We start from the raw sequence: 16621 nt of genomic DNA, 5'->3' as shown, positions 1-16621 counted from the left end.
CCAGTTTTTCGTAATGAATAGTCCTCACCCCTCCTCCCGTGACACATTCTCACCTGTCCTACAGTGACCAGGGCTCCTCTACTGGACGCCATGGTGGCTCCTGAGAACAGCTTCCTTGTCCCCTCTGCAACAGAGCCATAATTAGAACAGCCCCCATCATGACAGTACTTACGTTGTGCTCACCCTCTGCTGATGGGTTAACACTACACCACTAGATACTGTCAGAAAGAAGAGTGACTGCACTCACCCTCTCTCCACACCCTGAAAAGACCATCCACTGCATTCTTATAGCTAACGAAAACACATGGCATTAATTAAACACATGGCACACATTTCATTAAAGCATTTGTTTGTTAGCTAGAATACAAAGGAGGACAGAATTCTCAAGGTGTGCGGGGGTGTGGCATGCCAGCAGGCTGTAGCATGGGGGTGCAGCCAAGCCAGCAGGCTGCAATGTGGAGGTGTGGTACAGCCAGCTGTCTGTAGTGTAGGGGTGCGGTCAGCTGAACACTCACTTTCTCCTGAGTTCTGGGGGAAGCTTCACATCATTCTGCATCCTAGACAAGAGAGTCACAACTCATGAGCACAGAGACACAGTACAGCTGTCACTAGCCTAGTGCTTGGAGCAGATTGTGAGATGTTATAAATTTTATATATTATATATATAGTGTATATATTTGTGGGTGTGACTGCATACCTGACATTAACCATGTCTGCTGGTGTCCCAATGAAACCACCAGTAAAACCTACAGGAAGGAAAAACCAGATAAACTGTCTGACAGGCTTGATGGGTGTATGCCTGCATGTGGGCACATGTGTGAACATGCACGAGTGTGTACCTCCGAAGGCTCCCAGCAGTACTTTCTGGTAAAAGGGCATGGGCCCTTGACTTCCCACCATGTCTCTAACAGTCTCATAGATGGCAAACCTGGTCAAAGAGTAGGACATCTACAAACAGACAGTAAAAATGTTTCAAGACAAATTTGTAATTTTGTAAGCTGCTTTCTCTAAGGACCCCAAAGCCAGGACTGGATCTGAAGATTAAAAAGCACCCAGCTCTCATCAGTACTGGATGTGAGGCTATGGCTCACATGTCTAGATATCCTTAAAGCTGCCTAACTGATAATAGGAATTGCCACAAATGTCCAGTGTGTGAGATTAATGGTGATATACCCATTGTAGATATCCTTTATGGGGAAATGGGGGTCACGCACGCACACATGCACACACACACACACACACACACACACACACACACACACACACCTGTCTGAGGAGAGAAGCACTAAGTCCATTGTAGAGGGCGAGAACGCCGTCGTTCTTCACCACGTGCATCGCCATGCCAGTCATCTTCATCTTCACCTCCTGCTGTGTCTGCAGGTGCACCTGTAACACCACAACCACCATCAACATACTAGATCATTGTTACCAGCTCAAATATCTGTACTCTATGGACAGTGGGCACGTTGTTAAGAGATAAACACTCATTTCCTCTTCAGAACACACACACACAAACACAAGTGACTTCACCAAGTCCTGCATCCTGGCTGCTGTTGCTATGTCTGTTGGGCTCTTACATCCACCATGTTAATCTAAGTCATTTTCAAATTACATAAGAGATATCCCACAAGAAATAATCACAAATTTGTAGAATAATAGTTCTAAAATATTAGAGAAAAGCAGAAGGGAAGGACTACAATATGCATTTGTGAGCTAGATTCACAATCTTTGTCAGCAAAGTATTATGAATGAAGAGGACATCAAAATCCAAGGGAAGACTCCCTGGCCCCAATGGCAGTTAGCAGTAATGACATTGAAATGTTTTCTTCCTTTCAAACTGAATACCACTGGTACTTTGATTTGCCTAATGCAGTTATTTATGAGCCACTATGTTCTGATTTTTCAATATTACTAATTAGTGTTTCTTTTATCTGGTATATTTGCTCAGACTCAAAGGGAATTTAAACTAGCTGGTTAGCTATCTAACAAAGTTAAAATATAAGTAGCTAGCTACCTAACTTGATATTTAACCAACTATGTGCTAAGATAGCTAACGTTAGTTAGCATCGTAGCAGTTTTTGTTTATCTTCCCTCTCTGTTTAATCCATTTTGGCTTTGGAAAACACTACAGTTACTACTACAAGTTACTGTACTACTAGTTACAGTTGCAAACATAGGATAGGACAGTGGCCATTCTAGGGATGAGCCAATTCATGTGAAGAGCCAACTGCACTCAAACACACATGTATGATGGTATACCAGCAGACATAACTGGTTTCAAGTTAAACATAACAGGTTGTTGTGTTTAAAAAAAAAAAAAAAAGTACTAGATGACTGCAGGTGATGGGAATCCTTTTCCATTCTACACTCCATGTCCAGTCTGTCGCTTTCCCTGAAGCTCTTTCTCTCCTGACTTCGACTACATATAAGAATACATTTGGACCTCAGGGAATCTCTACCATTACAAGACTCTCGGTGAAGCAAACCTGCTGCCTTGTGACCTTCGTCAAATGGCCGGGTAGGAACGGAAACCATTAGCATGTGAGGTGATTCATCAGTGTGTTTGATGTGCGTGAGTAAACACCCACCAAGAACACGCTGCTCATACACCAAATCAGCATTTTCTTCATCTTGTCCTTATACACCCTTGTGTTGCTCGCTCGCTCACATGCATGCACACACGCACGCACATACACCTTAACTGTGTCACAGGAACGTGGTGAAACCTGAATGACATGAATAAACCCAGCAGAGGGGATGAGCATGGGATGAGGTGGTGGTGGTGTGTATGTGTGAAATAATGTTGTGCTCCTGCAGGGGAGGTGTACAGAAGCAGAACTGCACCATCGACTGTTTCTCCAGCAGCTCTGAGACCAAACACCGCACTGCCATAAACACACATGCACAAGCTGAAGCTCACCAAAACAGTTCTCCCCTGACTGGACTGAAATTGATATGCCGTAACTAAAAAATATTATAGAATGCATACTGAAACCATTTACCCATATCTGCAATCAATCCTTCCAAAAAGACATTTCTCAGCAAAATGAAACAGTAAAAGTAATTTATAAAAGTAGATTATCCGATTATATACCAGTTTTTTGTTTTTCCAATTTTCTTTTTTTTTTGTTTTTGGGAAAAAAATTAACACCTGAAAATCTGTGCACAGGCTTGATAAATACAATTTATCGAATTAGGAAAACAATTTATTCAGTGACCATCTGTATGGCTGTATGGCCATCTGTATGGCTTATCTGTATGGAGTAAATAAACTCAGCTGTCCAGCATTGATACAAGTGGCAGAAAATAGATCTACAACAGACAAGGAATATACAGTGGGAGTGTTCATAGATTTTTTAAAAAAGCATTCAGTACTATTGGTCATGCATGTTAATGAAGAAACTGGAGAGTTAGTGTTAGAAGGATAGTCTACTCATGTCTAAGAGGATACACTGATGATATCAGTATGAGCAAATAAATAATGTCTGATTTGCTGAAGGTTACTTGTGGGGTTACACAAGGTTCAATGCTAGGACTTAATTTGTTTATATTGTATTTAAATGATACCTGTAAAATGTCTTAATTATTTGTTGATGATAGCAATTTATATTGCTCTGGAGAAATGTTTGGGAAAGGCTCATCAGCCAAAAGGCTTAAAGTAATGGCTTGATATTAACAAGTCCTCACTGGATTTCAGTTAAACAAAAAGGTTTAACATTTGGTAATCAGCAAATTAAAAAAATAAAAAATAAATAAAATTAAGATAAATGTTGTAGAAAGAGTGTATAAAAATATTTCTATGAAAATGTATGAAAAAAGGATTGGCCATTAGAAAAAGATAGGTGCAAAGGATATACAAAATAAGCTTTAGCTTGAGCCCATACTTTTTTGTTCAATATTTTTTGTTGTTTTACTTGTCTTATTAATTTAAGGCCATCACAAAACTTTTATTGTCTTCCTTCTTGTCTTTCTGTACAATATATAAAATACCTTCTCTCAGTTACACACTTGACTTCACTTCGACCACCATCCCCCAACCCAATCAGTCTGTTCTCAAACCCCATCAGTCTGTGTACAGATCAGTACAAAGGCTCTGTCTGCCCCTTTTGTCTATTATTCCTTTAGTATGAATCTCACTTAAACCCCCATCCCAACACAAACTTAGCGGTCACCGCAGGCTGCAAAGTCCAGAGCTCTGTGGTACCGTGAGCCCACGCACACCCGCACTGTCGCACGTCACCTGCTGCCGTGATGGTATGAGAGTCACAGCCATGGCCTCCAGGAGACAGGGGCCCAGGCTGCTGCCAAAACAGCTTGCCAGCAGGTGGACGGTGTTTGGGGTGAGCATGGCTCAGCACTGCCAGTTAGTGCAGGGAGCAGTGTGAACCTGCAGGTATGAGGGTGTGTATAAGCGACAGAGAGTGAGAGTGAGTGAGAGGGTGCTTAAATCCTCCAGCTTCCTGCCCTTCCCTCTCTCTTGAAACTAGAGAAAATAGGGTGACATTCAACACTCAACAAGAACACAACCTGAACCTCAGAGTGAAGTACATACACAGGCACGCACGCACAGCACAGCACATGAACAGGGATATGCAGTGAGGTAATACATTCCAGGGTTACAACACAAAGTTCAGAGAACTGAGCTTTTCTCTCTTTCCTTCTCACACACAGTATGACATTCCAATTTCACACATACACACAGACAGACACATTCGTATGCTTGCACAGACACATACACACAATAGTTGGTATATACAGTCTAGGTGTATATCATATCACACACATTACAGTCCATACGGTATGTGTGCGTGCGAGAGATCCAGCAACTTCCATACTTACACCGTACCACCCACCCACCAAACTTAACTTCTACTGCTGTACAAGTTAAATGTAACAGTAGGCCCTTTCGCTGCAGTGAAAAAAGTGTAATTACAGTGTGTGCACGCACGCATGTGTATAGGAGGCTGGACTTAGCATAACTGATAAGACTGATATCTCTCCTCAACCATTTAATATAAATCATGAATGCAGTAAAGACAACCAACCATTAGACTACTGCCCTTATATCAGCCACATGGATTGATTTATGCAGTGAAGTTCAGGAATAGTTGCCAGCCCTCACCACACTTAGTACCAAACACTCAAGCACCTTCTACCTAATGTTACAGCATTACATTTGAGAAGTATACAGTTACAGCCTGTAGCCTTTTTCTAGCCAAGTGGTCTGTCAACCTTCCGTTGCTTGCTCATCACTGGCCAGCTTCCAGTCACAAGACCAGTGATGATGGGACTGTTCTCAGCAAACCAGTGACACTGGCATGGGAACAGTGTGGTAATGCTTGTTGAGCTGGTATATCAGGTCTTACATGGACACTTACACGCATCAGTGTGACTCCTGGACAGAGAGTGGTCTGCTGCCTAAATAAATCCATCCAACAGCAAACCTGTGGCTCAAAATTAACCACTTAAGAAGACCTGGATGATGGCGAATACAAATGGTGACAGACAAAACACAGACTTGTTTTATTATTGTTTCTAAAAAAAAAAAGAAAAAAAAAAGTGTGGTAAATGTGTAGTGGTATTTTGTATGGAGAGCCAACATCAAGCACAATTACTGTGTAATTATACACAATGATCCTTCTGTGGCCACCCACTGTGAAAACGTAAGCCTACACCTAGTCCTGGTATTTGGCTTCTGTTTCAACTACCCATATAGTATCAGTACTAAATAAAGGGTGCTTCAGGAGAACTGGGAAATCTCAAGTGGCTGGGGTGTGAACAGGCTGAGGGGGTCGTACCTCTGACAGCAAAGCAAAGTAGTTAGGCTCAGATACGAATGCAGTGATTGGTTTTGGGTAGTCTGCTCTTGATCCTTAAGAAACCCAGCATTCAGGCACAGTGCTTTCAATCATGGCTGTACTTTAAACAGAGGCCTGTCCCTGTAAAATCAGAAGCACGGCACAGTGGTTTGTGCACCGGCAGAGTAAACCCAGAAAGATGGGACAGTACAGCACAGTGCTTCGCCATGCTTGCTGAACTGTCCCAGTGGCTTGTGTGCCAGGAGGACCATAACTGTGATGACACCCAGGTAGGGCCACAAGTGTGATTACACCGAGGTCTGAACCTTGGTAGTTTCTGAGTTTTTTTTTTTTTTTTTTTTACCCCTGTCTATATTTAGGCTTACTTAGCTTGAATTAATAGGCTAACGGTAAATGTGTAGTTTGTGTCGATACGCCTATTAAATGAACAGGCTTTAACAAGACCCCGTTTCAAAACTTAGGATGGCTAAATTACACAATTAGGATATAAATTAATTGGTATAAATTAAATTATATTATTAATAACAAACCAAGCTGAAGCTAAAAAGTAAGTGTGGGTTTCAGTGTGTATTTTCAATTGCATTTTGGTAAATTAATTAATTAATTAATTAAGAACTAAAGCTCAATAAGTAACTGTTCAGCGAAATAATTATCCAAGTAAAATCAAGCAGCCTAGCTTATTTCACAGGGTTTACCACTGGTTCCGACCTCAGTGTCATCACAGTTACGGACATGCTCGGCACTGGAGCGGATCAGCAAGCACGGCGAAGCACTTTGTCTGGCGTGCTGTACTGTCCCGACACAATAGCCACCACTTTGTCGTTTACTGTCCCGGCACACAAGCCACTGTGCGGTGCTTCCGATTTTACCTGCTGTACACGGACGGAGAGTCGGACGGAGCTCATTGTTGTGTCAACTCTGCCTCTATGCAATTCAAAGTGCAAAGTCATAATTACGAGACAGAATAACGCACCACTTGTATAAAGCGTGAGTAATTATGTCAGCAATTATGGAAAAAACCCCAAAAAACAAACAAAAAAAACCCCACCACTACCAGGAAGCTTAGATAACCTTGTGCTCTGCCGGTGGGTTCTCAAATTGTCCTTTCCTACTTGCTATTTGAGAATTTATTATAATAAATGTAGTAAATGCTATAGTGCATTTGCAGGGCACGGCAGGTACAAGTCCAAACAGCTGGCACCATCTCAGCCCGATTGGATTAATCTCTCTCATGCAGCTATACAAGCATACTATCTTACAGGCCACAGTCCGGCCTTCCACTTTTCTTAACCTACCTTTACCAGGTCCAGCGGGTGTGTGCAGCAAGCCGCTCCGCACGAGGCCAGCCCCCCGAAATACCAGCGTGAAACACGCTTTTCCGTCATATTCTCCGGTTGTAGTCCGGGTACAGTCGGTGCTTCCCGTGCTGTTCTCTTTGCTTTATACACCAACTGGCGTTACGACGGCTCGACAACGTGAGTTTCAATCCTCGTTAACCTTCAGCTCTGTGGATGATTGTCCAAGATGCGGGTCTTGCTAGGATTCTCGTGATTACGGTGTGTACGCCAAACATGCCTTCGCTCTCCTTTCTCTAATCAGCACGCATGACAGGAAAATGCAGAGAAGTCACAAAGTTCACCAACAGCCAATTGCTAGCAAGAGCTCAGGGACGGCCTCTCTTCACAACGTATCCAGGCTTGACTCGAAACAACAGCACAGCTTTCCCACACGACCTCATTTCTATCGGACACAAAGTAATTTCATCGGCCCGCTCTTCCGCGTGTACGCAACCTTAGACGTCATCGCAGGAGTGCGCCTTCCTATTTAAAGGGCGAGGCGTCCCTGTTACAAGCATGAAAAGGGTTGTAATGGGATAGTGTCACTTTAAAGGGAATTTCGCCAACATTTTTCTGTTTTGAAACTTTTTTTGTTTTGCCGATCCGATGCTCCAAAAACAATGTAATTGAACTGTTGGTTCTAAGGTTACTGGTTACTGAGTTGTTACCATTGTCCTGCTACGTTTACCATAAAACACAATAAAAAAATAAAATGTTCAGTTAAGTAAAAGCATGAGAAAGAGAGAGAGAGCACGATCATAAATCGTAACTAATTCAACTGTGTTTTAGAGGACAATGAACCGAAACCGTATAAACAGATGAAGGCATACGGCCAGTAAGGCTAATGGTGATCACTAATCTGGGTTGACAGCTTCCATACGGCAGTCTGACCAAATGCCATTTCATTGAGTGTGGCAAGATATGTGACTATACATGCAAGCTCTAGTAATAAATTAAATAAATGACCTCTGCCTTTCATATAAACAGGGCCCCCAGTTCACTTGCTATTATCCACAAGTGGGCGCTACAATAAAAAGCCTTTCTGATGATCTTGAGGCGTAATGTAGATATCATTCACCCAGCAGTGACTATACAAGGTACAACATACCACAAACAGCTGTGTAGTGTGGTGTTAGGAGCACTGAAAAGGCACAGGCCAGCAATGTCCAAAGATAAACACTACATGGGCTAAAGGCTTCAGTAGTGGTCATGGCTCTGCAGTGGAGCCTTGGGGACAGTGCAGGCAGGGTTAGAGTTCAGCCTGTCTGAGGGCTGAGAGGAGACAGTGCTGTACATCAGGCGAAATCATACGTAAACGTCCAGCTAATGTTAAGTAGAATTTGACCCCTTTTTGGACATAATATATTAAGATATTAAAAGATCAATAGGTGTTGAATCAGATGGCAATGTTGACTTGGGAAATGGAGAGTCAGTCCAGGATGTGAGCTGCATGATGCTTATTCTTTACTTTCAATTGGTTACTTAGTAACTGCTGACACCATGCAGCCACACACACATTATTTTACAGCTCTAGAACTGTGAGTTAGAACTGGGACCATTGTTCAAAACTGCAAGCTGATTTATATCAAAAATATTTGTTAAAACACACACACACACACACACACACACACACACACACACACACACACACACACACACAAAAACAAAACAAAAAAACACACAAAACAGTCATGTCATTTTTCTACTTAATGAGGCCATTGAAACCAGCCCTCCTCCCTCTGTATCTATGACGATAGTATGCGTGGGCAGGTTGTGAAGGGGTTTGAAATTTCTGAACCATAATTTACATTTACTCAATAATTATGACATCATTAGTTTCTAAAATTCTTAGCACACACAGAGTATTGTCCTTTTTCTGTATCCTGCTATTGTGTTCACTGTGCTGCCTTCCCACACACACACACACACACACACACACACGTACACGTGTGCCTTGTGTGCACAAACAACCCCCAAATCTACATATTTTTAAATAACATTATTCAGATGAATAAAATGTTGAAAATATTTCTTGTATCTCATAAATAAACATTTGGGAATTACTACAACAACAACAACAACAACAATATAAATGTAAACATGGTACAGCTTTATTAACAGGCATGTTTAGTACACCAAACCATAATAACACTACATAAATAAGAAAGATTGTGTGATTGTCCTGTGTAACAAAATAATATTATTTTTCATAATTTATTATTAAATGTGCCATTACAAACCACAACTCAGTGAAATAAAAACACATTGGTGTATCATCACCTAACTATTTTTAATTCCAAAATTTCAATTATTAAAAAATGTATAAATCTGGTCAAAATGATAATTAACTCAGAAGCAAACATAACTAAATATTTAATGCACTTCTTTTTTTCTGTGACACACTTTTTTCGTTTTTCCCTCTCTAATTTTAACTCTGTCCTACTATGTCACTTGCTGATTTCCTCACACATAAGCCTTTTCTGCTTTATCCTCTTTGGTCGAGGCCTCAGGGTTATTCCTCACCCCTCTTCTAGAGCTAAATATGGTTGGAACCCCAGGGGAGGTTGAGCTTCCATATAGCACAGCCCCTCCCACCAGCATCAACAGCACCATGACCCATCCGAGGTAGAGGGCGGGGCCCAACTCTCGTTTGAGCGGCGGTGCGACGTTTGGGTCATAAAAATCTCGAACCACCACGTACGCGTTCCAACATACCGGGATGAGGAAGAGCACTCCAGCTATGACAAAGAGGATGCCTGCTACCTGCACAAGCCGAGCCTTAGGACTCTGCATATCACCTAGGCAGTGGGTGCACTTGAGTCCGACCACGCCCACAGGAAGGGCTAGCACACACAGAATGAGGGCCAACACAGACAGGGTACGGCACAGCTGGTCGGAGGCTGAGAGAGCGAGGCCAGAGTCAAAGGCTTTACACTGAATCTTTCCCCAGTGTGACAGGCAGGTCATCCAAAGCCCCTCCCACCGCACCTCAGAGACAACCAGCTCGTCCCCGACGAAGGCTGAAACTCGCCACCAGGGGGAGACGCACACCAGAGCTCCGCCCACCAAACCTGCTATCGACAGCAGCAGGCCCATCACCTGGAGACCAGTGCTCGCCATGGCAATAAGACAGAGACACAGTGGAAGGGAATGAATGTGGGTTTGCTGTCACACTTGTATTATCTTTCACAGCAGTCATTCAATGTGTCAGAGAAATTATCTAGTCTGGGATAGCTTTCCAACTTCACCCTTAGAGGTCTCATAGAAGATTAATCGAAGAAGTGACTGGGCTGTGGGGAAGAAAATGGAAAATGCCAGCAGGGTTATAAAACAGCAAGCCCCTCCCAGCCTCCGCTCTCTCAGCCTCCGACCAGCTGTGCCGTACCCTGTCTGTGTTGGCCCTCATTCTGTGTGTGCTAGCCCTTCCTGTGGGCGTGGTCGGACTCAAGTGCACCTTTAGACTCTCCACAGTGCGGTGCTGGAGTCAGTACACTCATCATGCTAGTCTATTTACACAGATACAATAAATAGCATATTGCATGTATCTGTGTAAATAAACTAGCATGTTACATGTATCTGTGTAAATAAAACTAGCATGATGAGTGTATCTGTGTAACTATCTTAGCATGTATACACAGATTCAATCAACATGCTAATTTATTTACACAGATACACCCAACCTGCAAGTTTTTTACACAGATACACACTCTAACCTCTCACATTCCTGACTCTACTTAGCCTAAAGACACAATTCACAATTGAGTATTATCAGTTGCGTTACCACTGCTATTACTACCAGTACTAGAAAGAACACATAAAAAACAGTGCTATTATATCATTATGGTGGTATATTCTGCAGCATTATTTCTCGGTGTGGTCTATTTTCTGTAGTAATGACTCGTGTTTGCGGGAGTACTTACCCAGGCGCTGTGTGACTGGCATATGTTTTGGGGTTTAGCACAGAAAGGGATGAGGCTCTGTATGTCTGAAATTTGTGCGCGCATGCTGCATCTATGAGTGTGTGTGTGTAAGTTGAAACAGCCACATTGTTCAAATGCGTAGGAGCAGAAAAGCACTGGGCTGAATGATCTTACACATGTATACAAACACACATGCATAACACACACAGGCATTTAAAATTTGCATGTAAACACACACACACACACACACACACACACACACACACACACACACACACACACACACACAGGCAAATGGCCCACATGCACAGAAACACACACACACACACACACACACACACACACACACACACACACACACACACATACAGAGGCAAATAGCTCACGTGCACAGAAACACACACACACACACACACACACACACACACACACACACACACACACACAAAAGCTGCTTCCATGCACCCACCAGTACTGTAGGTGGCAATGTGCACCAATTTTTTTCTTTAAAATACACCACAGAGTAACTGACAATCCCAACTAAACAAGCATAGCTAGGACTGTCCAAACATCACACTAACAAAGACTACACTCAAAAACTATTCAGGAATGCGCAGTTTAATATGAAAAAGTAAGTTTTATTTAGCTGACGCTGATTTCAATTAATATCAAGATCCAAGTTACATAGGCAATATTTTCTCCTTGTTCTGTTTAGCAAGACAATGAAAGATTCTTGACCCTGTGCTGTTTGCTGAACATGGCCGGCAATCCAACAATGATGGAAGCATCGATAACATCAGTGTGTGTGGTGGGCATGCTCTGTGCTATCGGGACGTCCCTGCTACTACTCGCAGTGTGCTGTGCTGTAGCACACGCAGCCCTGGGCCCCATGGGGCTATCACTTGCCTTAAGGAAGCTGTGGGATTCTGTAGGAGTGATTTGGGCTAGCTGTGGCCTGCTAATACTGTCAGTGCTTGGCTCAGTGGCGGCTGCAGCAGCTGTCAGGATGGTGGGTGCCGAGGGTGTAGCTGCCGGCGGCGTTGCAGCAGCTGCAGGAGCTGTGGTGGTAGTTAAAGTGTGGACAGCAGCCCGAAGAGCCAGGGAGTGGGTGGAGGCAGTTGTAGCAGCCAGCGCTCTTGGGGTGGGGGGCTCGGCACTCTGCTATGTGCTGTTGGAGCTGGGGCTGACTGAGGTGGGGGCGGGCATGGTCGCTGGGGCGAGCGCTCTGCTAGGAGAAGCTACAGGAACAGCGTATGAAGTAACGCTGGGACTGACGGTAGTGGCGCTGCTGGTCTGGCTAACCGGTCGAAACCGGCCCAGAAGAAAGAGGGAACAGAGAAGAAGAGAGAGAGGGAAAGAGAACCTCTCTAATGCGCACAACTCTCAACACACAGTTAAAACTCTGTGGTGGATGTTATGATATATATTATAGATTTTCCCCCTCTGCATTGGTTGTTTACTTAATTTTTCCACATCATATTTTAACGTGAATGTTTGTAATGCTTTCATATTCTCATAATAAGTACTACAGAATAAGGCCTACGCCACACAAATCTTCTATTGATAAAACACCCAAGTGCCGGTTTTAATTTGCTTTTCCAAATTGACAATGAAAGAATTCTGACATGATGTTTGATATTTTTCACATAGGCTGTAATGTTTTTAGGTTTAAGTGATAACAGGCAGAGTGTGTGTACAATACTGTAGAATACTGAAAATAATTAATTTAATGCTTCAAGAGTTAAAGCAATGTTAAATTTGCTTTACATGCTTCCAGACAGAAAGATGGAAAACAGAAAGAGGGAAAGAGGCATGTTATGCCTGTTTTAGCATCATGATATTGGCTACGTGATTCAGTTAGAACTGACCTCCATATTCACCTACTGTGTTTTTTAACACTGATGTCTTTGATTAATTATCAAGCTCATTTTCAAAAATGAGTTTTAAGATCAACAAGCACCAAATATTCCATTGCAAGAAACATACACCCAGTCCGGTCTCTGATCCCAACCCTCTCCTGTCCCACACAGTCTCCAGTTGCCACATAGGACCCTGCTTCTGCTCGTCACCATGTGGGTTTCCTCCTTTTTCTCCTCGGCTCATCCGTCTCTCACCATGTTCTTGTCCCCAGCCTGAATCCTGATGCGCTGGTGCCAGTCTCGGGTTTGCTCACCAACCGATATGTTAAGGTAGGGGGGTGGTAGTGTAACAGCCCCCTCTCCAATGTTCTCCTCCTCTGTGCAATGGGGACGGCCATGTGTTTGTTTCCACTCTGTTTCTGTGTCAACCATGCGCCTTGTGTTTACGCTCCGCTTCCCTCATGTTGCTATGGCCCCACTGTGTCCTGTTGCCTGCCCAATTCCCATGTGGATTTCCATAAAATATGGAACTAGAAGTATTTGAATAGTTTAACACCCTCTTTATTTTAGTCTCTAATTCCCATGTGATGGTTATTAGTTGTGTACTTTTATTATTAGATCATGTCAGGCTTTACAAGACTTATTTTTGCTGGACACAATAGAAAACAGACTTTATTTTTAAGCTTAATAGTGTGCATGATTGTTCATGATGCTGACTTTTTTTGAAGTTGCAGTTATTATAGTGGCATTTATATGGACTAGAAAGTATTTATGATTGAAGAGCTCTGTGATATAACCAGAATATTGGATGTATTAGTTTGTGTGTGAGATGGGCTGCCTGCAGTGTCACATGCTGCAAAATGTTTGCTGATAAAGTCCCTTCCATTGTCTTCTGTGTTACCTATTTTCCCTCTGCAATTGTGCCCACCGCTGCTGTAATTTCTTCATGTCAACAAGCCTGCAGGAAGCAATTGTTGGGGTTGTTACAGTGTGAGTATGTGTGTGTGTGTGTGTGTGTGTGTGTGTGTGTGTGTGTGTGTGTGTGTGTTTGCGCGCGCATGACTACATGATATTAAGCCACTATATAATACTGAGTCCAAATGGTCCTGCTGTACCTAATATGGACGCACTATAAACGTTGGCCTTACATCTACGACCCCAATCACAATGAGCTGAGTGATGGGTAGGGTGATAGGAAGTGAAACGACAATGGCATGGTTTTCAGTCTGAGTAAAAAGACCTGCTTTGGTTAGAGTAGGTGAACAGCAAGAGAGACAGCGTGGACAGTGTTTTCTATGTATATGAATAAGTTATTTTTTAATATTAATGTTTTGTTGTAGGAGTCAAAACCTGTTCTCCTCCGACATAATGTAGCCCATATGAGGAGAGTATATGTGTAAGGGGTCCCTTGGTTGATGTGCAGGGGGGAGCAGAGTGAGCCCCTGCTTATATGAGTGCCTTGCAAGGGCCACTTGTTGGGCGCAGGTGTTTGCGTTGCGTAAGCCAAACTTTGCCGGTAAGCGGTATGTCAAACGGGTTTCTTCTTATTTCCTTTTGATCTCTCCTCTCCTTATTTTTTCAGGGTAATCGTTCTCCCCTCCTTCTTTGTTAAAAACAAAAGAGAAAAGACCTTTTGTTTCTATTCCCTTTCCCTGTTTCCTGTTTTACATATTATTCGGATTACACGCCAGTAGATTGGTGTTGTTCTCTTGTCCCACCCTTTTCTCTGCACTACTCTAACTCCCCTGGCCTCTGGTCTCTATTCTGTGGTGTACTGGTTAGCATTCAGCGCCACAACTATGGCAGGCACATGTTTAGTCCCTGTCAGGGTGTGATTGACAAGGAGAATTATTCACTTTTGTACTACCGTTCTGCCCAGCCTGGTGAGGATCTCTTTCATTCCCATTCCAAACTCTCCTTTCTCTTTCAAGTTATCTCACAGTCCCAGAGTGTAGTAAGTCATGCTGTCTGCTTTAGCACCTGCTTCCTTGGTTCGAAACCCTTAACGCCTTTTTTCCCCTTAACTGCTTCCCCAATTCTCCTCTATCTGTACCGTTCATTGGTTCCGTAATATTCACCTGTTACTCCCCTTCCTGTACTGTTCGTGGTTGCCTAATCTTCACCAGTTACTCCCATATTTGCAACAGAGTCCACACTGGTGGTTTGCCACCTAACCCTAATGCAACATGGCAACTGTCCCTCAGAATATTCATTTTGTTCTTCTTGGACTGCACAACTGCATGACACAACTGCATGACACAAGATTTGGAACAGTGGACTGGAAAGGTTTTAGGACTGGGCTTTGACAAATCCTGATTCTTTAAAAAAAAAAAAATTTTTAATTTTTTTTATAAAGTGCAACATGTAATGTGGTATTACAAATTTAATGATTAATTCATTTATATACCATGTAGTGCCTTATATAAAACCCAAAATTGCTTTAAAATTCATTACAAAATATTTTGATGAATGCAGATCATTTTTTACCCTTAGGACAAAGGGAGAATGCAGAATGTTAAGGAAGCACAAGGGTTAACATGCACGGTAACATATTGTGATAAAACATTTTATAGGACATCATCTTAGAAACAGAGCTAAGATTTATAGATCATCCAGTGCAATAGTGGAAAATTACAGCAATACAGAAAAAAAGGATATCCCATGCAGATGAAGGTTTGTGCTGCAAAAGGATGAATTATATATATAATTATAATTAACTATTTTATTCTTACTCATAGCTTATCATTCCAAACCAAAAAGATTTTATTACTTTCACTTTATTTATTACTTCCACTTCCAAGAAATTCCCATGACAAGAAAACATTGTTTCTCTGTCACTTACCAGCATTCTAACCTGCCTAATGGACATTCAGACCCATTAGGTCCAGGAAATTACATTTTAGATGTATATGTGTAAGCTTTGTTAGTTTAGTGAATGAAAAAAAAGTTATATTATCTTAGTTTTCCCCCAAACAAGTAGATAATGCTTTTCAGATCATCATACTGTTGCATAATATAACAAAGACATGCTATTGTCACAAAATAGGAGTGATATTGTTTTTAGGGGTTGTCTGCTATGCTGATCTCAGACACCAGAGGGAGGCACAGAGCTTCTTTCTTGCATTGGTTTGGTTTTAAGTCTGCGACAGAAACTGAGCTGTTCTGCTTGTCCAGTATGTCTAAACGCCCAGGAACAGACGTTTTATATAATGTTTTCCAGATATCTAATAGAGATAATATTGATAAAGGAAAAAAAAAAGTCATGTTGGCACTACTGTTTTACATTTTGCTCTGTTTCCCTGTGTCATTTAAACAAAACCCAGCTGATAGGGGGATCATACAGGGTAAGATTGGCTAAGGAGGAAAGTGGAGTTCAGTTTGATAAAGCACCAATACTTAGACAGGATTCTGTAAGACAGACAAACACCTGTGAAGTCAAAGACTTGGTATTTTGATATGTATGACAGTGGTATTGTACTAAGCATAGGCATTAAAATACAAAATTATTTCATAAATTAAACATAAAAATAAATACTAACCAAGGCATTCTCCTCACTGTTTGTCTCTAGTGTAGTTATAAGTTGTGCTGCACCACAGGATGGAAAAATTAATACCAACACACTAATAATTTCCACTTTAAATGAATGGAAGTTCCCAGAGCTCCTCTAGAATGAAACTGTATGAAA

General features: G+C 42.2%; 2 protein-coding genes and 1 long non-coding RNA gene across 4 annotated transcripts in view; 1 reads left to right on the top strand and 2 right to left on the bottom strand.

Annotated features, from left to right (window-relative positions):
- slc25a10b (solute carrier family 25 member 10b) overlaps nucleotides 1-7596 on the bottom strand; it is a 9152-nt gene extending 1556 nt beyond the window's left edge. Inside the window, exons 1-7 of one of the 2 annotated variants that reach the window (XM_035534569.2) lie at nucleotides 7115-7596; nucleotides 1267-1386; nucleotides 840-948; nucleotides 698-746; nucleotides 516-557; nucleotides 248-291; nucleotides 54-124 (exon numbers count right to left, since the gene is read on the bottom strand). In XM_035534569.2, coding sequence (XP_035390462.1) covers nucleotides 54-124; nucleotides 248-291; nucleotides 516-557; nucleotides 698-746; nucleotides 840-948; nucleotides 1267-1386; nucleotides 7115-7204 — 525 coding nt within the window. In that variant the 5' untranslated portion in view covers nucleotides 7205-7596. The remainder of the gene's footprint in view (nucleotides 1-53; nucleotides 125-247; nucleotides 292-515; nucleotides 558-697; nucleotides 747-839; nucleotides 949-1266; nucleotides 1387-7114) is intronic. The other variant, XM_035534568.2, reaches the window with a different exon arrangement.
- Nucleotides 7597-9245: 1649 nt separating this feature from the next.
- On the bottom strand, nucleotides 9246-11232 carry cldn31 (claudin 31). Its single transcript, XM_027031680.3, has 2 exons — nucleotides 11077-11232; nucleotides 9246-10446 (listed from the first exon to the last, which is right to left on the bottom strand). Exon 2 carries the CDS (start codon nucleotides 10274-10276, stop codon nucleotides 9620-9622), a length of 657 nt encoding a protein of 218 aa, XP_026887481.1. The 5' UTR covers nucleotides 10277-10446; nucleotides 11077-11232; the 3' UTR covers nucleotides 9246-9619.
- Nucleotides 11233-11610: 378 nt separating this feature from the next.
- LOC145643347 (uncharacterized) overlaps nucleotides 11611-16621 on the top strand; it is a 31671-nt gene continuing 26660 nt past the window's right edge. The window contains exon 1 of the long non-coding RNA XR_014118275.1: nucleotides 11611-13265. This is a non-coding gene — a long non-coding RNA (uncharacterized LOC145643347). The remainder of the gene's footprint in view (nucleotides 13266-16621) is intronic.

This window comes from Electrophorus electricus, chromosome 18, assembly GCF_041902795.1.
Source record: "Electrophorus electricus isolate QZ-2024a chromosome 18, ASM4190279v1, whole genome shotgun sequence".
NCBI classification, from domain to species: domain Eukaryota; kingdom Metazoa; phylum Chordata; class Actinopteri; order Gymnotiformes; family Gymnotidae; genus Electrophorus; species Electrophorus electricus.
Note: the sequence above shows the minus strand (reverse complement) of the source record. Positions and strands in the feature narration are given on the sequence as shown.

Coding starts and splice junctions, on each gene's coding strand:
- cldn31 (XM_027031680.3), bottom strand. CDS start 10,276: ATGGCGAGCACTGGTCTCCAGGTGATGGGCCTGCTGCTGTCGATAGCA.